This window comes from Durotheca rogersii (genome assembly GCF_024521655.1).
Source record: "Durotheca rogersii strain YMJ 92031201 chromosome Unknown GGS23scaffold_24, whole genome shotgun sequence".
Lineage (NCBI taxonomy): Eukaryota > Fungi > Ascomycota > Sordariomycetes > Xylariales > Xylariaceae > Durotheca > Durotheca rogersii.
The window spans coordinates 227,873-249,902 of NW_026251255.1; the positions used below are offsets into that span (position 1 = coordinate 227,873).

Here is a 22,030-nt window from a genome sequence, read left to right on the forward strand (position 1 = left end):
CAAAGGAGTATTGGCGTGTGACTAGGAAAAGGGGGGTGGGGGTGAGAGACTATGTGAGGGGTTGCCCGTGTAGGCATGGTGTGGGCGGGAGCTGGGGGATATGGGAGTGTAGAGTACCTAGACGGCGCCCCCCAGCAGACCCCGACAAAGCCCCCCGTTTCGAGAAGGACAAATCCTACCTATACCAGCACACAAGTAACCAAGCACGAAATTCGCTAATCGATGGGCGCACAATGGCGAGTTGGCGGCGATGGCTGTGGCGGTGCGTGATTTGGGCTGAATGCGAGATGAGACTTGCACAGAAGGAGGGCGGCGCTGTAGCGAGAGGCTTTTTCGCCGGTGCCCTCTTCAGTAGCGATGGACCCTCCGCCCTCACCTATGGCTTCCGACGTAATATAATGAGAAATCACCTCAACCAAGGCCACCACCTCCCATCTCTCACCTGTTTTTCTTTTCTTTTCCTTCCATCTGTCTTTCCTTTTCCCCTCTCAGGTCCCCTCTCCTCTCCTCCCATCGACAACTTCTCTTTCTCTTCCCTTTTTCTTTTCTTTTTCATCTTCCACGGGCGGTTCCGCCATTTGCAATGCTGCGCGAGTTCACGAGACGCGCTCGCGGATAGATATACAATCAAAGAGGGCTAGAGGAAGGAGAAGGCGGAAAAGGCCATGGACACGCTTCCGTCGTACGGCGATGCTGTCGCCCGGCAAGACTGGCTGGACCTGGTCGCCCCGTACGTGCCGGTCGCGGACTGGTGTCGGTGCTGTCAGGTCGACCGGCGGTTCTATCGCCGCTTCGCCCCGCGCCTCTGGCAGGATCCCCTCGACGCGGCGCGCCGCCTCGGGTTGCATCCGAATGATGGTGAGTCTGAGCGGGGACGGGTGAAGCTTTTTTCTGCCCCTCCTCGTCTCTGCGTGCTGCCGAGGCCTGGTTGGGTTTTGCGCCGGCAGGGTAGGCGGCGGTCCGTCCAATTGTGTGGCGCAGTGGGTCGAAGCGTCAGCGTGCCCACGACGCCGGGGGGATGTGCGGAACGGAGGTGATGCCAACACCTGAGATACTGGGATTGATTTAATTTCTCTTCATGCGCTAGATTTGGCCTGGTACCGCCGCTTCATCAACAAGCACGTGAAAGCCGTGCGCCGCGACACCCGACGCTACGTGCGCTGTCTAGACTTCCGCCGCTTCGCCTTGCGCGCGTCCGGGCTCTACTCCTCCGACGCCAGCGAGCGCGCTATCTCGGAGAGCTTCAAGCACCTGCCCGAGATATTCCCCGGCCTGATCTGCTTGCTCCTCGACGGCCATCCGGAATTGGATCCCGGGTCGCTGGCGGACAGCACGTACGTGGCGCAGTCGTCTCTGCAGCTGCTCGATCTGGCCCGGTGCCGCTACGAACTTACCCCCAAGCTGTTCGGGTTCGACTTGTTTAGGGATCTGATCTACCTGGACGTGTCGTTCGTGCCTGGGTCCGTCAGGTCCGCCCTCTACGTATCTCTCAACCCTAGGTCGTTGCCGGGACTTCGCGTCCTCAAGGTTAGGGGTCGGGAGATGGACAACCAGACCGCCAGCCTGCTGCTCGAGACGTTCCGCCAGCAGCTATGGAGCCTCGACCTCAGCTACAACAAGCTGAGCGACGACGTTCTCGACGGGGTCGCCGACCACAGCATCTCGCCCTTTACCTTTCACACGGACGCGTACTACGACAAGGACGGAAAGCTGGTATCGTCCAAGAACGTCGGCAGCCGGAAGTACGGGCCGTTCAAATTCATCCAAGAGTCGCAGAATAGCCGCCGCGCCGGATATTTCGGGAGATATCTCGCCGATTCCCCCCTGTACTCCCAGAGATTGGACCAGACCGACCCGCAGGAGTGGGAGGTCGTCCGCCCCGACGGGCTCGCCCCGCTCCGGCGTGACGATGCGGATACGGCAAAAGAATTCCTGCTCGGCGAGAAGGTCGCATATAACAGCACCTGGACACTCTACGGCCAACCTCTGTTAGGATACGGCGGGCTCACACATCTCTACTTGAACGGGAACAGGTTCACGACTTCCGCTGTCGAGAGGCTCCTGAGGATTTCCCGGGGCCGACTGGAGCACTTCGAGTGCGATTCGTGTCTATACTCCCTTACTCGCTCTCAGTTCGGCAGCCGTTCGTTGCGGGTCGGAATTCTGGGATTCCCCGGCTCTGCGCACTTGTTTCGACCGGTTATCTCATCCGGTATCCGCTCCCTACGGATCCATCATTCACTGGTAACGCAGGTTCCGACGGTAGAAATCGATGAGATACCCCCAGCTGAGGCGGCGCGCATCTCGGAAGGGCAGATATTCAAGAACATGCGCCGGATCTACCCGCTAGCTTTTACACCGGATACGAACCCGCGGATCGCGTCGATAACACTCACAAACATCCCAGCGCGGTCCACAGGGCCCGTCATCGAGCAGCTTATCCAGTTTCTCCAGCTCGCGCGCTCGCAGCAGAATGCTATCAAGGAAGCTAGGGAAATGTTTGGCGCCCGCGGCCCCGCGACCCTTCGAGGGCTTCGGCATATCCGGCTCGAGCTAGCCCCCGACTCTTCGGCGGGCGGGGTGGACATCATCTCGGCGAAGGACGACGTCGACTTCGACAAGCTGCTCGACCCCGCCGAGGACAGTTTTTCGCAGGACACGAACTCGGGCATGTCCGACGCCGACGAAGAACCCTTCGGGATCACGTCGAGGCGCCAGAACACGGCCGTCAGCGGCCAGAAACAGCAGGCCGAGATCCGCGGCGGCGTCCCGGTCGACCGCGCGACGAAGGCATCGTACGCGGACTGGAAGGCGGGACGGCTCAAGTCCTATCCTTACTCGAATACAGACTCGGAGTACGTGACGCACCAGGAGGCGGACCCGGCGCGCTCCTGGACGGGCAACGTGTACTCGGTGCCGGTGTGGATCGGGACCGGGGTGCTGGGCCCGGACGCGGCGGCCAACGAGTACATGTGGAACGTGCAGGACGGGCGGCTGCGGGCGGACGTCGGGCCGGCGACGCCGCAGCACGTCGCCGCCGGGGTGCCGCCGCTCACGTACGTCTACCACGCCGCGTGGGACGCCATGGCGGTGCCGCGGAACCTGGCCGTCCCGCAGCCGGCGACGCGCGGGTATTCGTCGTCGTCGTCGGCAGCCGCGAGCCGCCCCGCGTTCAGAGACGTCGCCGCCGCGATCAAGGATTATCGCTTCCGCACGCGCGACACGCCCGATCATTGGGACGGGAAGCTTGAGCTCGCGTGGATGGCGTGATGGGGGGCTAGAGGGCGGACGGGTTGGGCGATACGATTGTTTTACCTACGGTGTCGTTTCTACGGAGACTGGCCTCGAGTGGGCTGCTTTAGAGAATTAGAAACCCAGCCGGGTGGCCAGAGGAGCGTTTCTCGCGGGTTGCCCCTGTCATTGTGGATTTGTAGGGCTGTTGTTTATTTCTGTTGGGACAGGGGATGGGGTGGCGCAATTGCGATAGCTAGATGTCCCCGCTAATGTTATTTCTTCGCGAGATACATCCGTTAATTTCTGCTGGGACAGGGTGTGGCTCCACGGGTCAACGTAGATGCACAACGCACGGCACGTAAATAGATCGTCAATTGCGTTATCTTAGGTTTCTAGTTAGCTCCTCAATCAATCAGGCTCAGCTTCACAAAAAACTCGTTGGCTCGTCGATAACTACTGGTATTGCGAGCCACGGGAAACGGACCAGCCAGGAAGCACAAAGGGATGGCGCATCCGCAATAGTAAGATGTCCCATGGTATCACGCTTATGCTCTTACAGGGTATACGACTGGACCGAGCTACCAGAGTACCTACGTAGTATTCAATACCCGTCTACCTCGGCTGACCCCTGATCTCCCCCCACATCGCCTGTCTCTCATAACTCCGCCGATCTAAACCTCGGTGATCGAGATGGTGGCTATATCTGTAGACAAATAGGGGGTTGGTTGGAGAGATGCGGGCTCTCGATTCCTACCCATCCATGCCAGCCAACAACAACACCTTCATTTTTTTTTTGCACCCGTCCTCACCATATCCGTTATAACCTCGCCATTATAAACAGAACAGAACCCACATATCGAATATTTGCCCACGAGCTCCTCGCGCCGCACCTCTAGCACGCCATGTCCGACACCGCGAAACAAAGGATCGAGGCCCTGGGGAACCAGCTGTCCCCGCCGAAGCCGGCTACTAGCGGCACCCCCTCGCCCGCGAAGGACGCGCAGGCGGCCGACGCGGCGATCCCGGCAGTCAAGAGAGTGGCGGGCCCGTCGGCCGGGCCGCGGCTCGCGGGCAAGGTGGCCATCGTGACCGGGGCGAACTCGCCGCTGGGGATCGGGCGGGCGACGGCGCTGCAGTTCGCGGAGAACGGGGCGCGGGCGGTGTACCTGTGCGACGTGGACGAGACGCACCTGGCGGCGCACAAGCGGGAGATGGAGGCGGCGAGCGGGGGCGGGTGCGCGGTGCACGTGCGGCGGGTGGACGCGGCGGACGAGGCGGCGGTGGAAGGGGTGGTGCGGGACGCGGTGGCGCGGTACGGGCGGCTGGACGTGTTCTTCGCGAACGCGGGGGTGGCGGGGCGGGCGGTGGGGGTGACGGAGACGACGCGGGCCGAGTTCGCGGCGGTGCTGGACACGAACGCGGCGAGCGCGTTCCTGGCGGTGAAGCACGGGGCGCCGGCGATGGCGGCGACGGCGGGCGGGCGGGGCAGCATCGTGGCGACGGCGTCGGTGGCGGGCCTGCGCGCCAACGCGGGGCCGACGGCGTACTCGGCGTCCAAGGCGGCCGTCATCGCCATCGCCCAGACGGCGGCCTTCCAGCTCGCCGGCTCCGGCGTCCGCGTCAACGCGCTCTGCCCCGGCCTCGTCGAGACCGGCATGACGGCGCCGACCTTCGCCGCCGCCCGCGCCCGCGGCACCGAGCGCCGCGTCGGCCAGCTCAACCCGCTCCGCCGCGCCGGCCACGCCGACGAGATCGCCCGCGCCGCCCTCTTCCTCGCCAGCGACGAGGCCAGTTACGTCAACGGCCAGGCCTGGGCCGTCGACGGCGGCCTCAGCGCCGGGCACCCCTTCGTGCCCGGGAAGCTGGCGTAAGCTGGTCGGCGACGGGAGAGGGTTGCTGGGAAGGGAGAAGGGGGAAGAGAGAGAGAGAGGGGGGGGGGGGGGAAGAGAGAGAGAGAGAGAGAGAGAGAGAGAGAGAGAGGGGAGGCGAGCAAGGCGGAAAGAGGGTCGGCGTGACTCGCGCCGGAAGCGAGCAGCCTGTTGCTCCGCACCGTGTCCTACTGCTAGGTATATACACAGGCGACCTATCCACCGAGCGTGACGCACGCAGGGGTTTTTTTTTTTTTTTCAATTTAAAAACTTCTCAAAAAGATAAACAGGGTCCGCCGCCCCCTGATCGTATGCCTGCGACCGTTAGAGCCGTCTACGTATCGGGTTCGAAGTCTGGTCCCGTCCCGGACACAACAAATCCGGCACGGAGTGTGATTGCAGCTAGGGTATCGGCGTGTGCCTTAGCAAATCTACGAGAGCAGAGAGAGCGGCTAGTATCCACTGTCCCCACGCTTTGTTCTACGTGTAAACCCGCCTTCACTACTACCGGTGTTCCCGACGTGCTCTCCGGGTCAGCAGCATCCGGGTTTCTCGTTCGCCTACGATCACGTACCCGGACAGGCAAGAATAGCACAGCACGCGCGTATGTAGGAGCAGGGAATGTGATGCTTGGCCATTAGGAACCCGTCTATTATACAAACCCCCGTCAGGAAGTGTCGTGACTTTGCTTCTAGATGCCACGTTCTATGCTCTATGCATCTACCGCACCCCGGGTCTCGGAGCTAGAGGGAAAAGCCTCCAGGCCCCCGTCGCAAGTGGCACCCTCGAGAGAAGCCTAGGAATCCAGACCGGTGCCGCCGAGTCTAAATGCGAAAGGGAAAGGGCAGCACTTGTCAAAGTCTCCTCCGCACCGAGCTGCTAGGCACACCAACGCTACTGCTGCTACCACGAGCGAGGACGGTGTCGCCCAGCCTCTTCCACAATTACATCGCTCGCTCCCACCGCCCGTCTGCTGCGCCGCCCTCCCCTCCCCTCTCCACCCCAGCCAATGGACGAACCGCTTATTTCGAAATCTCGACGCCGCCGGTCGCGCCGAGGGCCTTCTTCAAGTCGCCGTAGATGGCGAACTGGCCGGCGGTAAGAGTTCCTACGAGGAAGAGACGAGCGCCGATACCGCTAAACGATCCGCGGAGGCCGAGCTCCTTGGCGATCTTGATGAGACGGCTGGTCGTGCTCTCGCCGGGTAGACCCTTGGTCTTGTTAATCTTGGAAAGCATGGTGTCGGCGGGTTGGGAGATGAGTGCGGCAGCGAAACCGGCGATTAGACCAGATCCCAAGTTGACGGTGGTCTGCAGGCCGTCGGACATGTCCTTCTTGGGAAATCGTCGGAAGACGGCCTCGGCGACCTTCTCGTATACGGCGAACTTGGCCATGGTGTAAGGGACCCTAGAGGGAAATCAGCGCGATTTGCGGGCACAGACGGATAGATAGATGCCGACTCGGGTGAGGGGCGCAAAGGAATGACAGCACTTACTGCTTGAAGAGGATAGGGCCGAAGCCGGCGTAGAAGGCGCCGACGCCTTCTTGCGACAGGATCTTGCTGAAGCCGCTGACGAGGCCGCTGGCGTAGGTGGGCTCGGACACGAGGCGGATACGGGTGGCCTCGAGGGGGCAGAGGGCGATGTCGGCAAAGAACTCGGCGCAGGCAGACGAGGCGAGATAGATGGGGGTTCGGTAGTTGGAGGCATTCTCGAGGCCGACGAGGTTGATGTACCGTTGTTTGAAGAACTCGTAACCGCCGAACTTGAAAGCGCCCTGGAGGAAGTAGCCGGCGAAGGTAGGGCCGGCACCGGTCAGAAGGGCGCCGGCACCCTCGTTGGCGATAACCTGGCGGAAACCACCAATCATGCCACGGTTATAGGTGGCCGGGTCCAGCTGGATTCGGGTCTTGACGCTGCACACCGAGCTCGGATTAGCCGACGGGCCGCTAGTGATCCCAGCGCATATCAACATTGCAACGATCCCCGGTCATCCGACCAGCAAACACTGCGATGCGGAAGGGCGACTCGAGGCGGGGCGCAGATTAGGGACAACAAGTTAGGGACCTACACATCGACAGGCGTAAGACCGCCATGAGTGACGGAGCAGCAGATGGCACCGGCGAGGGCGAATCGGGAGTAGAGAGCGACACCGCTCAGTTGAGGGGCGGCGGCCTTCTCGGCGGGTGCGGCGGACATGGTGAAGAGGGAAGAGGAGAAAGCGAAGAAGGAGGGAGTGGAGAGTGGAGAGAGTACGGAAAAGACGACTCGCGAAAGGAGGCTCGGAGGACGGCGATGTGTTCGTCAAGGGGGAGAGGGTGTACCGGCGTTGAGGCTTTTTTTTTTTAGGAACGGGCAAAGGAACAAGTGGTGGATATGTTGGTTTTGTAGTGTTTCGGTTCGAGGACTAGGGGCTGGAGGAGGGGAGGGAACGAAAAAAAAAAAAAAGAATTAAACAATTTGTTCGGGAGATGGCGGAAAAAGTGGACTGGAGGAACTCGTCGCAGAGGCAGAGCCTGATTCGGGCGCTGATTTGCCGATAAGCCCGCCCCAGCCACAGCAGCCTTCTGAGCGTTCGACCACTGAGAGCGACCGGCCTCACATGGCGGATGCCCCGTTCACCCGTGGCTGTGGCTGACACCTTAGATAAGCCTTGCCTTGGCTGGTCGACGGGTCCCCGGCAGTTCCCTTTTTATACAAAGCCGAAGCCCTCCGCGCACCACCACAAGTTATGCCTACATAGGTAGGTGTATATAGTCTTCGTAGTAGATATCTGTATTTAGGTATGCAAATGGGGGAATCCTGAATGAAATGGTCGTTCTTTAAGAGCACCTGTTTTTTCTCTTTTCCTCTTCTTTTAATTCTCGATTCTTTTCACCACGCCCGGCCAAGAGGAGACGGGCTCGGCGTTCCTCACCATTCGTAGGCCGCCGATTCAGCCTTGTACGTAACCCAATCCTCTTCCGAATTGTTTATCGCGGAGGCGGAAGCAATTGTCAGGCGTCTCATTGGTCACGTCGCCCGTAGCTGGCGGGGCCCTTTTCTCGGCGTTGGTGAAGAGGAGAAGCGGGACCCGTCATAATGCAACTTCAGCCAAACCAGATTGTGGCCACTCCTTTTCACAACATGTGTCGCGTAAGAAATCTCACCTACCTGTATAAAACCCAATTCTACAAGTCGTAGAGCGTAGGCGTATACGTCTTACAAAACAGACGTCAATGCAGTAAGTACTAGAGCCTAGCTGCCCTAGGAAGACACCTGAACTAGTGCCGGCTTGCAAGCCGCCGGTCATGTTCCAACTCTGATGCCACATTCACGTGACATACATACATTCGACAACTCAGAGCAGGTCGGCCTTACGAAATTACACTCGCACTTGATCGCTCTTATATTCCCTCTCCCGTAGCTTGAGTCCCGTGTCTGTCAGGGTTAATAATGCGTTGTGGCGGACCGAAGAGGGTTAATAGACGATGAGTCCGCTCTTCCTACGGTACGGCGGTAAGCAGCAAATACCTCATTCGAATACTGCCGTAGAGTGATGTGAGTTATGAGTTGGCGATTGCGTAGTACGCTCGATAAACCTCACCTTAGCCTAAATCATGGTTTGACTGGAGGGGACAAGAACTATCTTAATATTATTGTCGAGTGCTGTTCGCAGGCTTCCTTCAAATCACGTCTCCTAGTATATTACAGTTGATTCCTTCGTTGAAGCGATGTAACAATTGTTCCATTAAGTTGCCAACTAATACTATGCACTGTCCCGCCATATTTCTAAGTAGCTATTAATACAATAGAAGGTACAATTGAAAGAACCCTTCCCGGCCTTCTCCCGGAAGAGAATTCAAAAGGCCCCCATTTCGATACATATTATCCCCATCACCGTGGGTGAATGAGCGCCAATGCCTGCGTGTGAGTCGCCGCCGTCCCCTCGGCCCTGGGGGCATTGGGCTTACCCAGCTCTTATTTAGCAGCGGGTGGAAGAGAGCTCGATGTTGTGGCTGTTGAAATGCTTTCGGCCTCTGGCCCTGAGCACAGTGAAGGCCGAAGTGCCGACTCTAACGCCGCACTCTCCAGCAATGTGCGAGATATCCTTGGCGATGCTAGCGCAGCGCACCTTCTTCTCCTTCTTGAGCTGATCGGCCAGTTGTCAGCGCTGTGTGTCCTCTGTCGAGATGCCGCTTTTTCTCGCACCGGAGGTGAGGGTAAGTAATATTAACTAACCTTGCTGCACAGATACATGCCGCAGTTGTGGGAGCAGCTCACGCGAGCACAACTCCTCGCCTTGGCTCCGCACCACGACTGGCCTAGTCGGCGGAGATAGAGAAGGCCCTCGACGCATTGCGTATTGAAGTTGCCAACATATTTGCCAATCTTGCAATTGTACTAAGCGACGTCACATGTTAGCGATCCTCGCCCCGTCAACGCTGCTTTTGCCGAAAGGTGATGCATGCGGAAGGGCGCCTGGCTTACCTGTCCCCTCTTGTCTAGGTCTCGAGAAGCAAGTAGGGAGCGTGCGGGGTTCTTGCTCGTTTCAATGTCCTCCCTGGTGAGGCCCTCGGCCGCGAACTCCGCCGCATTCTCGGGGAAGGCGAAAACATCGTACTCAGGGTTGAGCTTGATGATCTGCTCGTAAATGCCTTTTGCAGTGCCGTAGAGGGTAACATTGGGCCCTCCAGGAGTCACGGGTCCGATGAATTCCAGAGATGCGACAGTGTCAACATCATTCGGAGCCAGGAGCTCCTCCTCGCCACCGAAGGGAGAGACAGCCCGGGGGTCAACTGGCGTGGCGAGGACCTGGCATGAAGTCAGCACCAAAAAACCCAGAATGATATCAAGTTCTGTCTAGGTACCTTGGAGGCCAGCATCAGCAGAGTGGGGAGTATGAATCTCATTTTGAAGGAAGTGAGGGCGGAGACTCTAAGTGAGAGAATGCGTGAGCGGATGGATGAATGGACTGATGGGTGAATGGAGATGGGACTCTGAGGGTGATGAGGACAGAGACTATGTACGACCTCAAGGCTTCTTATAGAATTTCCTCACAGTAAGACCATACCTCAGACTTATTATTATTAGTTGACTCCTCCTCCGCCTTCCTCAAAGCTAGACTTAGTGGTACAACTAAGAACTCGGCATTAGGCAGCGAGGGTCAAATACGCCTAACAACGTATCTCCTCATAGCTTGACCTATTGGTGGAGTGATACGAAGCTCGACTCTAGCGGTCTTGGTCGAGGATTGCGGTGAGGCGTAAGGATGATAGCTGAGCCGACCCCTGCTCTATACAAGTGCCGGGGTATTATTAACTGGAGAGCACAATCTAGCAATGTATCTATGAGTGGTGTATCTTTCCGCGTCGCATAGGAATAACTCGAAACAGACATACAAATACGTATATGGATTCTAGGAAATCCAAGTTCCCGGAACTTGGTAGATGCCTCTATGATAATACGTACCAGTGCGATGGGTATCAGGTCGGACTAATAAGAGTCGGATTCGGATGTTGCACTCTGGGTGCGAAATGGCGAATTGGGAACCCCACGATCTCAGACGTTCAGCTTCAATACCTACATGCATGAAGCCGTATTGGTCGACCGTATTAGTTACTTGATCCTCCTAGGTTTCTACGAAAGTGAACTTCGAGACGACATGGAACCAAGTTAGCTTGGGGAGCGAGCTGGCTGGCCGTTAGCTTCGGTGGCACAGCGTATTTAATATATTGCAGGGTAAAACGGCGCTTCTACATGTACTTACAGCATCAACTCTCCGATCCAATGACATTCCAATTGTGTGCCATGATATCGGAAAAGGGGGCGTGGCTGGAGAGCAAAAGGCTATTTTGGAAAAAAATTAACCTGCCTATATGCCGTTGATATTATTATGCTCTGCCCCCTAATATAAGGCTGTGTTGCATAGCCTCGTTGTATGAGTATGCATATGTTTATAGAATTTTCGGGTACATCCGACGATAGGGCTCTTCCCTGTTATTTTATCTTGTCCCGTTGTTCCCCCGCGACGTGGTAACATTAACCTGGGCCGGGGTGTGCAGGAAGAAAGCTCTAGGTACCTATTATCACCACTTTACATCCAACAAAGACCAACCCCACGAGACAGCTCGGTATATCACCATGTCCATACACATATGGATACGTAGATATTCGACTATAGCTCGATGAACATTACTTGGTGAAGTTACTATTGTCGATTTTATGTTTACATAAAGTCGATCGAGATAGGCAGCAGCCTTGGCAGACAGCTGTCCAGCCCCGATGGAGTTGCGAAGGATCTTAGTATCGTGAGCCTCCCTCATCACACAACCAATGGTTGCGCCACAGCTTCTAGAACGTCCAATCTACCTCCGATGCGAGAAGTCGGTGCTAGATGAAAATCGACACGTGCCCGTGCGCAGCCGCCCGGGTTCACTTCCTGTCCCGGACTTCGCACGCAGAGGCTCACGGAGCGTAGATGCCGGCGAGTGAAGTATTAGCACGAGCAGCCTAGCTCGTTTTCCCTCACCGCGGGTTGCCTCCCGCTCTTCCATGCGTCTCGTGCGCGTGTCGATCTTGCTTGCTACAAGATCCCGGCTATGCGTGAGCTGCGTAGATCCATGTAAGGCTTGGGTTTCCGCAAGCTTATATTGTCTGATAAGAGTGAGGGTGCTATTGTGCACCCATCGTGAGCTCGTGTATAGGACCACCTGAAAGCGGCCTCTCAGCTCAGCCTACTTAACGACGGATACTTGGACGGCCACAATGCCAGACCTTACGATAAGCAATAAGGTACCGACAGTAATTGTCAAGCTTGAGGGGCGGTTTTGCTAGTGGCGGGCCACTCCATCCCTCCAGTATTCTGCCAGGGAAACACATGAGCCTGTTTGGGCCGCCCAGGCCGCCGATCACGCTGCCAATACTAACCCAGCCCCTATAATTTATGCCCACTACCCACATAACCCCGGCAGCCAACGATCGGTTATATACCTACTAGCGATACCTTGCTCCCGCCGAGATATATATAGCGGCTTGAGTCTTCCCACGTATTCCTGGAGCGGGGGGTTCATCTCTGTTCTATCACAGACTAATGGCTATTGGAAATTCTGGACGCCGCCCCATAACCCCATTTGGGTTTGTTTAAGTCCTACTCACTGTTCGCCAAGCGTACCTTATGGAAGCCTACGCCTTCGCGTGACATGGCACCAGGAAGACTCGTTTGAGACCCAGATCTCGTGTGTCTAGGGAAAGGGGTATAGCCAACAAAGCTGAGTATCAGGCGTAGAACTCTCGCTCCGTCGATCCACGTGGTCAGCCTTATTGGACAGAGACATTTAGGCGATGCGTTGTATCTGAAGCACCCCGGGGTAGGGGCAGGCCCCATGCCCCGGATCGAGCACCCGAACGTTTAACGCACCCCCATTGAGCTAACCTCTGGCTGTCACTCAGCGTTGTGATGAGGCCTGGGGGAATTCTAATCGAACGTGTCCGCCGAAAAGGCCTCGGCACGCTGTTGTGGACACCGGCAGTATGATTCTCGTCTGATGTACTCTAGGCAATACTGGCTGCAGCGGTAGAGAACCTGCCATGTCGTGTTAAGATATATTAGGCGAGTTAGGTAGGCCCCCCCCCCATCCTCCGTATTAATAGATGAGTATTATCTATGCGGTATGCTTGGGCACATCCCATCGCCGCCTTATATGCCCGCCTACTGACCGTATCCTAAGGTGGTTCCGGGTACCCCTGAGAGAGTTTATCATGATCGGTGCGATACAGCAAGGTTAAAGCACTGCTCTGGCTCCCACCAGACCCGTCTTCGATGTCGTCGTTGTGGATAGCCTATACGACAGGATCTTGTCTCGTGCCTCTCCGAATCCTCGCGGTCTTTCTGCGCAGGGCACGATCAGGAAGCGAGACTTGCTGATTGGGTACCGATTAAGTGGTTCGGCGTTGCTTTCGTTGGTGTGGTTGAAGATGAATTGTCGTGGCTCATACTCTGTGATCCCGGTCTGCTGTGCCCATCTACCCTCTAGCGAAAGAGAAAGCGTCACGTAGGGAATCCTACACGCCTAAGCCTGCATATCCGCGCGAAGGAATGTAACCAGCGTCTATGCCACCGTGTGTTAGAAAAGGAGAGAGGCTGCGCCGCCAGTGCCCAGATTCACGCGTTATCCATGATCCCCAAAACGGCATACGCAGGCAACCAGGCCGTGAAGAGAGGATCTAAGAATGCGATGCGATGTTGTGGATGGCAGATTAGCCGCTGGGTGCCCTGCTAGGAGAATCTGCTAGGAGAATCTGCTAAATACACAGGTACCTACTATGTAGGTACCTATGTGCTCACGTGACCACACCGCACGACACCAGCATATGCCCCCTAACCCAGGAAAACCTCGCTTGCCACCTCTTCTCCTTTTCCGATCAGAGGTCTACGCTCAACATCTATATCCTCATCTTTGATGGGATAACCTGCCTGAGCTGGTGATTTCCCTCACGTAGTCTCAATACACTTACATGCCACCGGCGCGACATCAAATTGGAGTGCTAGCAGTGCGGCGAGGGTCATGTTTTCCGTGTCGACAAATGCCGACCCGGACAAAGGACGTGGCCGCCGCCAAAAGCGCGCAGTGCTGCTGTTTGGCTTCTTCCGACCTAACCTCGATACGGAACGTAGGTACGTGGTTGAAATCCCTAGCATCGTGATTCTATACAGGGAAATCGGTACTGGGATCGCAGGCTTGCTACCCGTCTTGAAAAGAAGTCCGTCTGCCCGTTCATCTGCCCGCACATCTCCGAGCAGCATATGTGGCCCAGGGTCCGCGGTGCGGTAGAGAAGGACTCCTTGAAGTTACTGAGAAGCACAGGGTAGGATTCTCGAATGCTGGCCAAGTCGATGCAGTCAACAATGCCCCCTCTGTCGTTTTCGGCACGCTCCAGGGGTGAAACCTGCTGGCGAACGTTGGCTACGATATGACTATCGGAGAAGACGTGATAAAGGACCCGTAGCGCATAACACGCCGGATTCCTCAATTCAACAAATGTGTTGCCAAACTCCCCGCGCACCATATCTGCCGGGGTGAGGCCGAATCCCGATAGCGCTCGTGACGTTTGAATACGGGTAAGTCTCGAGACTGTGTAGTCTCTCTTGTGCTTAGAGCCGATCACGGCGGCAGTAACACGCTCACGTGCACGAAGGGGTTCAGGGAAAGGCAGCGGGGCAGACGGAGAGACACCCGATGCTATAAAGCCAGACTTGAATACCCTACAGCCGTTGTTAACAAACCCATGACGATGTTTATTTCAGGATAAAAATGCATAGAAGGTGGTCGAGCATCTAGAGCAACTAGGCGGGGACGACTGTGTAGCTTGCTCTATTTAAAAGGAGGGGCTAACCTTAGGCTGTCACCTAGGACATCTCGCCACTGCACAAGGTTAGCTGGCGTAAGGCTGAGGTGGTATGCTAGGTAGCAGTAGGCTCTATGCTCATACCGTGACGATAGCCTCTTCGGTTTGGTAACTTGCCACCCCCCCTTATTTAAGGAAGTGCTCTGGTGTGGTGCGCCAGCATCTGCTTGGGGTGCGTACCTCAGCCATATTATTTATTTTTTATATATGACGAACATGGGTTAGGGTCAGAGATTTGTTGCGTCAAAACGTAGACGCCTACATTTTCCGGCGATATAGGCTTTCGAGGGCTGATTTCTTGCGTGACAAGATTTAACAAGTTTGAGGCACCGTAGCATATGGCCTGCTGAGCGCTGGCCGTTCCACACGCCCGTTGGCGCGGCCGGTAGGTACCGGGAGCAAGGATTGCTAATCCCTTCACTTCCGCGTAGGAAGCTATAGTGACAAGCCTGAGTTATCATATACGGAAGTGTAGGCACATACTCTTTCCTGCGATGGCCATGTACCATCGGCGCAATCACCACCCGTAAATATTCCGTCTCTAGTGGTGAGCTTGATGTACCCAGGTCGCAGGCGCTAATAATAATGCGCCGGTAGCCATACGAGGAAATAGGGCCTGTGTTCTATTCGAGAGACACCTTTACAGTGAGGTCCGCTCGAAAGTGTGTGGGTTTCGTAGGGGACAATTTGTCGCCACAACAGTCACCTTCACGCCAGATGGCATAAATAGGGGTTTCTGTGACCGCAGAGGGTTAGTGGGACAGTGAAAAGAAAATGACTCGCGTAACAAAGAACCGGCACTACCAACGGCTAGAAATGTCGATGGGGAAATGAGTGAGCGGAAGGGGAGTAGGTGAAGGGGAAAACCGTAATACCTAATACCTACTGCACTCCAAGGGAAAGCGGGAGATATTTCACCCAACGTGACGAAACCTTCAGTTACTGCTGGGTGTGTACCCACAATGCCTTAAACCAATGTTACTAAACCCTCCTATATCCAGGCCCTATCTATGAAACTCCAACTAGAAGAGAAATATTTTAGATAGTTGAACTTGACATTGCGCACGGCCCACTCCGACGGGATCCGCAGACCTTGAAACCCCCAGTTTTCCTGAGTTGCGCCGTGTAGCCCCTTTTTAGGATAGTCTAGACGTGAATTTATACTGCTATGTCAGATAAACAACTACTCCGTGGCTGGAGTTACCGAGGGAGCAATCATATTCCAGATTTGTTTCACTCGCGCAGGATATAGGGGAATTATTAAGTGCTGTTAATTCATCTCACACTTATGCGTTCCGTTCGAGAAGACTTCCCCGATAATAGCACTGGGACCATGCAAATGGAGAAAAGTGGAATCATAGAAAGGGGTATGACCGTAACGCGGACCTATATCGATTCGCGATCGCTTTGGTAGACAGGTAGTGATGAAAAGACTACCACTAATAGGGACTGGTGTATATTCCTGTCGTTGTTACCGCTTGATCATGAGTTCTCTATTCGTAATCTCTCTCTCTCCTAGATTCATATGAGAGCTACGTCATATTCTCAACCTAGGCTAGGATGTTCTAGCGCGCACATATAGTAGGGGAGAGGACAATGGCGGTGATACGCAAAAAAAAAACCCCTGTTTATCTAGGAGCGTTCAACGAGGACGTAAGTGTGGGGGGTCGTGTGAGACCCAAACCAGTCTGGCTCGCGATACCCTCTTGACCCAGACAGGAAAACCAAGCAAGCTGCTTTGGCTTGGCCAAGTTAAGTATCATAAAAGAGTTAGCAGTGGGTATCCAACAGATGATTCAAGATAGACCGACTAGGGACTGCTTGTAAGGTCATGATACCGTTGTTGCCGAATATTGGGCAGGTATGTACCCAAGCTGGTATGACTTGGTGCCCCTCTCGAATCCTGGCCACACCAGGGTTGTGTGTAAGCTAACCTGCCCCTTCACGGATCACCCCCTTCACGGACCGGTTTTTTTTGTATGGGTTCACGGTGTGTGAGCAGGTGGAGAATATGGTCGGATACTACTATAACTGTTGAGTAACGAATCTAGAACCGCGTAGAGGATAGTAGATAGACTACATGGGGCCAGGTCACGCGGAGGCAGATGAAGTGAGTGAATGGATCGGTTGCTTGTGGGCTGTTGTCGTCAAGTCTCCTAGACATCACCTTCGCTGTCCTCCCCGACGGATACTACCCCGGGTCGGAGATTCCCCTCCTCGATGGGACGAATATCTTTGCACGACGGCGAGCAGGTGCCGCAATAGACGACGCAGCAGCTGACACAACTTGGCCTACCATCGAGCCGCGATGCCTGATCTTGCGTCGTAACCAGATCCCTGGGACAGTAGCGGACCCGGTACGTTGGGCGCAAGAAGTACGGGTGTGACAACGCCGCCGAGTATCTGGTGTGAGAATACCATGTGGGGATCCCCTCAACGCGAAAAGGGGGAAAACACATAAACACGGGCGTGGTGTGCACCTGGCTGGCCATCTATCATGTCTTTGGTAACCTCTTGGGTAGCCTACCCAGACCTACCCTTAGGTTCCCGGGAGGTTATCACCTGAGGCGCTATTCCTTATACCTATATTGCATAGGTGCATGCACACATAAATGTACAATAGCCATATGCGAGGCTGTGGCGGAGATAAAATGTGTCTAGTCTGTTTCGAGGCCTCCCAGGGTGATTATCCAACTATTCGGTATTACTACTCTACGGCGGAATAATCTAGTTGAACTAGCTAGCTGTCTTAGGTAATGGCGTCGTCTCTCTCCCTTCCCTATCACCTCCACTCTAATACTACATACCCACGATAGGTACCCAAGGTAGACCAGCTTCGACGACCCCATTTATGGTGTATACCTAGAAACTACCGCGCTCATGTATCTCGGGAGGGATGTCGTTTCTTCTCTGCATAGCTCGGGACCGCTTCCGAGCCTATCAACGGTGCGGCCCCTCGGCGACACGACGAGGCCGTTGTGTCTAACACCATGTGCTACCCTACTACGGACAGCCAGTAGCACCCCTAGACCATGACCAGGGAGGGTGGACGGTTCTGGGCATCAGTGGAAATCATGCCATCCCAATGCCACGTCCGACATTCAACCGCTCACGATGTCTCTCTCTCGGGAGCTTGCCGTAGCTCCGCTCCGCATCGCATCGCCTGCCTCCGAGGGGCATTTGTCCCATATACGACCGAGAAAAGCCCAGATTCTCTAGGCTGGCAAGGGATACCCGGTGACCACCTCAATTTGATGCTGCCGAGCATCCAGAAGAGCAGGACACTGCAGGCGGAGTGGGATCAAATGGGGGAAGTTTCGCCAGCATTTACCCTTCTTTGCAAGACGAGGGCGACTAAAATTCCATACTCGGCCGAACTAGAAGATGGTGCCTTGGGTGTGGCCTGGGGGACACGGTGCACTCCTTGCTTGGGCGCGCGCCGATCCTGGCAGGATCTCCCTCTATGAATCTAAACATGCATCGCTGGTGGAGGCAAGCGGCGTTCCAGTCTTTAACCAACAGTGATTCCCAGCCCCTGTATTCGCTGCGTTCCCGGCCAAGGCCAAGCTTCTCCCCAAGCCATCTACGCCCTCGCAACCATTCGAGAATGAGGAGACGTACCGACACAGGCTGTCCCATTGGTGGGCTTTCCCACTCGGGTAACAACCCCGGATAACCCCAGAGTCATTGGGGTATTGGGGTTGAACCCACGGGGACAGCATGGGCCGGAGGAATGGCGACGCTTCGCTTGATAATCCGCACCGGGCTACCGTCTCAATGCCTACCGAGCTCTGTGTGTGTGTAGATGTAGCCTAACCCCTCGACAGGAGACGCAGATACGGGTGCCTGGCTGCGGGGGCCTGAAGCGGTGGAATTGTCGATTCCTTCCAACGTTCGATCGAAATGTTCAAGGATACGAGCCGTGTGGCGTGAGACACGGGCGTCTTCGTCAACCAATGGGCCGCCCAGCTCGGACAAAGGAGCGCCCACAACGACTACTACAACGACGACTTCTCGCCCTGACGTCTGTTTTCCTAACCCCGTCTAGGCTGCCCCTTACCTCCACTGCTAGACCACGAAAAGACTAACTGATCTCGGCTCTCGGGCTAATTGCGGTCTCTTCATCTCCATACTCCACAAACTCGAAGCACGACAGGCCTCCCCCACGTAATACTGACCCCAGTCCCCGGTCCCCAGTTTCCCTAGTAGGCTGGGGATATATTTGTGCGGCACAGTCGAGCACTGCGAGCGTGACTGGACTTGGGGAGAGACTGAAGCGACTACCCGACCCAGCTTGGGACGACATCGAATGCGTATATGTAGCACGACCCCGTTCTTTCGTCTGGCTGGAAATCCCTCCGTCCTGTTATCTAGTCTTGCAGTCAGCATTTCCCACCTCGACCCCCTTACACTACAGAAAGCCTCGGGGCTGCGTCCTCGGGCATTTTCGTAATACAGGATGGGCGTCAAAGAGTTTCTGAAGAAACGGTCTCTGCGAGCGCCCGACGACAGGCGTACGAAGGCGGCTGAGCTCACGTTGCGAGAGTCGCTATTTCCGATATGCCTCGTTACGGTCCTATTTTTCCTTTGGGGATTTAGTTATGGTATGTGGCAATAGCGCATGGCAGAGGAGACGAGTGCCGGGCTTCCCGCAGACCAAGTCGAAGGCTGGGCTTTTGCTAACGTCGCCAAGGCTTGCTCGACACCCTGAACAAGCACTTCCAGAACACCCTTGACATTACCAAATCGCGATCCTCCGGCCTCCAAGCCGCCTACTTCGGGTACGTCTAGCTCGCACTAGCCATAGAGGACGCGCACACGATGGGCCGTCGCTAACACTCTAGCGTAGTGCTTATCCTCTGGCTTCGCTCGGCCACGCGAACTGGATCCTGCGCCATTTCGGCTATCGAGCAACGTTCATATGGGGTCTCTGCTTGTACGGTATGTGGCGCTCGCCAGAGCGGAACGGATGCGTCTAGTCTGACCAGATGTCGTGTTATAGGTATCGGGGCCCTGATTGCATTCCCATGCATTCTGGCTAAGTCATTCGCCGGCTTTTGCATGGCTATTTTTGTAATCGGTAATGGCCTCGGTTCCCTGGAAACTGCCGCGAATCCGTACATCACCGGTGAGTTGAACATGGATCCCCATATTCCCCCTTCCCCTTCCGGTCCGACGATGAGAGGGTTGTTACTGACACACGCGATTCGGCTGAACAGTGTGCGGCCCGCCACGGTATGCCGAGATTCGCATCAACCTGTCGCAGGCATTTAACGGAATCGGCACCGTCGTAGCCCCCGTGCTAGGCTCGTACGTCTTTTTCACCTTCGACGACGAGACGGCTCTCAGGAATGTGCAATGGGTGTACCTAGCGATCGCCATATTCGTATTCGTCCTCGCCTTTGCCTTCTTCCTCTCCGACATTCCCGAGATCACGGACGCCGACATGGCCTTCCAGGCGTCCGAGACGCACTCCAACGCCGACAATCAGTCGTTCTGGAAGCAGTACCGCTTGTTCCACGCCGCTTTCGCGCAGTTCTGCTACACTGGAGGCCAGGTCGCAATCGCCAGCTACTTCATCAACTACGTGCGCGACACGCAACCGTTGGCAGACGACGCGACGGCGTCGCGGTTCCTGGCCGGGGCGCAGGGCGCGTTCGCCGCGGGGCGGTTCTTCGGCGTGTTCCTGATGCGGTACGTGCGGCCGCGGTGGGTGTTCCTCGCGTTCCTGACGCTGTGCGTCGTGTTCATCGCGCCGTCGATCACGCAGCACGGGTGGACGGGCATGTCGATGCTGTACGTGACCATGTTCTTCGAGTCGATCTGCTTCCCGACGATCGTCGCGCTCGGCATGCGCGGGCTCGGGCGGCACACGAAGCGCGGGTCCGGGTGGCTCGTCGCGGGCGTGATGGGCGGCGCCGTGGTGCCGCCGCTGACCGGCGTCGCGGCCGACGCGCACAACAACACCGCCTTCTCGATGGTGGTGCCGCTCATGTTCTTCGTCGCCGCGGCGTCGTACGCCATCGCCGTCAACTTCGTCCCGGCGTACCGCGACCCCGCCGACGCCTTCTCGACGACCGAGCTCGGGCTCACCGGGGCCAGCCACCACGAGGACGAGGAAAAAGCTGGCGCCGCGGGCGTCGTCGTCACGGACGAGAAGCCGGCGAAGAAGGAGGTCGAGGCGTAGGGGTCTTGGCAGGGTTCTTCTCTGGGACGAGAGGTGGCGAGTTACACGTGTGGTTTATTCAAGGGGGTCTACGTGTAGTCTGTTTTATCAAATGCACGTCTTCGCCCTGGGCCCTGGCGCTCGCCACCGTTGTAGTGGAATGAGCACAGGGTTGGCGTTGGTATTAGACAGTTTCTCGAAGCCATGCCGTGAAAGGACGTGCGCGTGCGCCCGTACCGTGCCCGTGTGCGATGCGCTGTGCGATGTGATGTGCTCGTGCGAGGGGATCCCGAGGTCTCGAGCAGACGAACACAATCGGTACCTGAAGCCGGGCTGGTCGATGTACCTACCTACGTTGCTGTTACTCGGGACCTGTCTAGCCTCCGCGCCACGACATATCTAGAGCATAGGTAGGTTATACCTACCTACCTAACCTACTGCTTCTGTTTGTCTGTCTGTCGGTCGGTGTACACATGCATGCGTCCCGGCCCGCCGCCCCCAGCCCTCCCATGTAGGCACGTCCCGCATGCACTGCCCGTAACGTGCATGCGGACGGTGGGTTCCTGGCGGGACTTTCCGGAGGGTTGAGCCGGGCACACCACATGCACCTAGGTACATATAATACCCGGGATGTAGGTGCATATGTGTGTGTGTGTGTGTGTGTGTGTGTGTGTGTGTGTGTGTGTGTGTGTGTGTGTGTGTGTGTGTGTGGATATATACGCGCGTCGGCGAGGTCTCGATCTCGGTCGGATTCTTGAGCCGCGGGACAGGAGGTGTGGGTGGGTGGGTTCGGTGGGAACGACTTCTCCCACCGTTTTGTAGGTACACGGACGGATTGCCTGCCGGCACACGCGCGCATTCGTATAGGCGCGACATCATCTCCCTCCCTCTTGCTTGCCCACCCAAGGTCCTCCTGGCGAGGTTTCGCTCCTGCGCTCCACGAAGTAATATGCGCACATCGCGAAACCCGAGACGACACGATTAGTAGCACGAGAAGAGAAAACGCGTCTCGTCTGTCTATTACAAGAGCAATGTACGCTTAGGTTGGGTCAGGTAGTTAGTGTAGTTACTCCCCCCCCTCGCCCGTTGAACTATCGACGAGAAAACCCCCATCAGCTCTCCCGGGCCGTAGGTTATGGGCGTAAGACGGGATGGAACAGAACCCCGATCAGTTAGTAGGTATTTTCCACCTGCGCCTTACACATATCCGCCATTCCACCATTCCCCTCTCATGATGCTGCCTAAAGAAAATCCGCTCGAAGACGCGAGAACTGCGAGGAATCCTGAGCTCGCGTTCCGTCCGCTCCGAGACAACCCCAAAAGAGAAAGAAGTACGCCCAGTCGCCGTGAGTCTACCCCCGGCTACTCCTACCTCG

The 22,030-nt window shown here is 56.4% G+C and overlaps 6 protein-coding genes across 6 annotated transcripts; 3 read left to right on the plus strand and 3 right to left on the minus strand.

Moving 5' to 3' along the window:
- The first annotated feature begins 247 nt into the window (after positions 1-247).
- GGS23DRAFT_234177 (uncharacterized protein) lies at positions 248-3,676 on the plus strand. Its single transcript, XM_051512080.1, has 2 exons — positions 248-858; positions 1,088-3,676. Exons 1-2 carry the CDS (start codon positions 666-668, stop codon positions 3,268-3,270), a joined length of 2,376 nt encoding a protein of 791 aa, XP_051369069.1. The 5' UTR covers positions 248-665; the 3' UTR covers positions 3,271-3,676.
- A 184-nt stretch (positions 3,677-3,860) lies between these two features.
- GGS23DRAFT_234197 (NAD(P)-binding protein) lies at positions 3,861-5,259 on the plus strand. The gene has a single exon (XM_051512081.1). It carries the CDS (start codon positions 4,137-4,139, stop codon positions 5,103-5,105), a length of 969 nt encoding a protein of 322 aa, XP_051369070.1. The 5' UTR covers positions 3,861-4,136; the 3' UTR covers positions 5,106-5,259.
- Positions 5,260-5,711: 452 nt separating this feature from the next.
- On the minus strand, positions 5,712-7,379 carry GGS23DRAFT_581103 (mitochondrial carrier). Its single transcript, XM_051517160.1, has 3 exons — positions 7,173-7,379; positions 6,598-7,017; positions 5,712-6,509 (listed from the first exon to the last, which is right to left on the minus strand). Exons 1-3 carry the CDS (start codon positions 7,298-7,300, stop codon positions 6,125-6,127), a joined length of 933 nt encoding a protein of 310 aa, XP_051369071.1. The 5' UTR covers positions 7,301-7,379; the 3' UTR covers positions 5,712-6,124.
- Positions 7,380-8,806: 1,427 nt separating this feature from the next.
- Positions 8,807-10,151, minus strand: GGS23DRAFT_581115 (uncharacterized protein). The gene is made up of 4 exons (XM_051517161.1): positions 9,952-10,151; positions 9,572-9,895; positions 9,323-9,484; positions 8,807-9,233 (listed from the first exon to the last, which is right to left on the minus strand). Exons 1-4 carry the CDS (start codon positions 9,991-9,993, stop codon positions 9,066-9,068), a joined length of 696 nt encoding a protein of 231 aa, XP_051369072.1. The 5' UTR covers positions 9,994-10,151; the 3' UTR covers positions 8,807-9,065.
- Positions 10,152-13,421: 3,270 nt separating this feature from the next.
- GGS23DRAFT_581121 (uncharacterized protein) lies at positions 13,422-14,722 on the minus strand. Its single transcript, XM_051517162.1, has 2 exons — positions 14,573-14,722; positions 13,422-14,505 (listed from the first exon to the last, which is right to left on the minus strand). Exon 2 carries the CDS (start codon positions 14,147-14,149, stop codon positions 13,775-13,777), a length of 375 nt encoding a protein of 124 aa, XP_051369073.1. The 5' UTR covers positions 14,150-14,505; positions 14,573-14,722; the 3' UTR covers positions 13,422-13,774.
- A 3,729-nt stretch (positions 14,723-18,451) lies between these two features.
- GGS23DRAFT_234326 (MFS general substrate transporter) lies at positions 18,452-20,875 on the plus strand. Its single transcript, XM_051512082.1, has 5 exons — positions 18,452-19,092; positions 19,182-19,269; positions 19,338-19,429; positions 19,491-19,616; positions 19,708-20,875. The coding sequence occupies exons 1-5, from the start codon at positions 18,948-18,950 to the stop codon at positions 20,673-20,675; spliced, it is 1,419 nt and encodes a 472-aa protein (XP_051369074.1). The 5' UTR covers positions 18,452-18,947; the 3' UTR covers positions 20,676-20,875.
- Positions 20,876-22,030: the final 1,155 nt, after the last annotated feature.

Excerpts from the sequence above, each read along its gene's own strand:
- GGS23DRAFT_234177 (XM_051512080.1), top strand. The coding sequence starts at position 666 with ATGGACACGCTTCCGTCGTACGGCGATGCTGTCGCCCGGCAAGACTGG. Across the intron at positions 859-1,087 it reads CGGGTTGCATCCGAATGATG|ATTTGGCCTGGTACCGCCGC; the intron begins GTGAGTCTGAGC and ends TTCATGCGCTAG.
- GGS23DRAFT_234197 (XM_051512081.1), top strand. The coding sequence starts at position 4,137 with ATGTCCGACACCGCGAAACAAAGGATCGAGGCCCTGGGGAACCAGCTG.
- GGS23DRAFT_581103 (XM_051517160.1), bottom strand. The coding sequence starts at position 7,300 with ATGTCCGCCGCACCCGCCGAGAAGGCCGCCGCCCCTCAACTGAGCGGT. Across the intron at positions 7,018-7,172 it reads GGTCTTACGCCTGTCGATGT|CGTCAAGACCCGAATCCAGC; the intron begins GTAGGTCCCTAA and ends CTCGGTGTGCAG. Across the intron at positions 6,510-6,597 it reads GGCCCTATCCTCTTCAAGCA|GGTCCCTTACACCATGGCCA; the intron begins GTAAGTGCTGTC and ends ATTTCCCTCTAG.
- GGS23DRAFT_581115 (XM_051517161.1), bottom strand. The coding sequence starts at position 9,993 with ATGAGATTCATACTCCCCACTCTGCTGATGCTGGCCTCCAAG. Across the intron at positions 9,896-9,951 it reads TGCTGATGCTGGCCTCCAAG|GTCCTCGCCACGCCAGTTGA; the intron begins GTACCTAGACAG and ends ACTTCATGCCAG. Across the intron at positions 9,234-9,322 it reads GCATGTATCTGTGCAGCAAG|CTCAAGAAGGAGAAGAAGGT; the intron begins GTTAGTTAATAT and ends CTGGCCGATCAG.
- GGS23DRAFT_581121 (XM_051517162.1), bottom strand. The coding sequence starts at position 14,149 with ATGGTGCGCGGGGAGTTTGGCAACACATTTGTTGAATTGAGGAATCCG.
- GGS23DRAFT_234326 (XM_051512082.1), top strand. The coding sequence starts at position 18,948 with ATGGGCGTCAAAGAGTTTCTGAAGAAACGGTCTCTGCGAGCGCCCGAC. Across the intron at positions 19,093-19,181 it reads CCTTTGGGGATTTAGTTATG|GCTTGCTCGACACCCTGAAC; the intron begins GTATGTGGCAAT and ends AACGTCGCCAAG. Across the intron at positions 19,617-19,707 it reads CGCGAATCCGTACATCACCG|TGTGCGGCCCGCCACGGTAT; the intron begins GTGAGTTGAACA and ends TCGGCTGAACAG.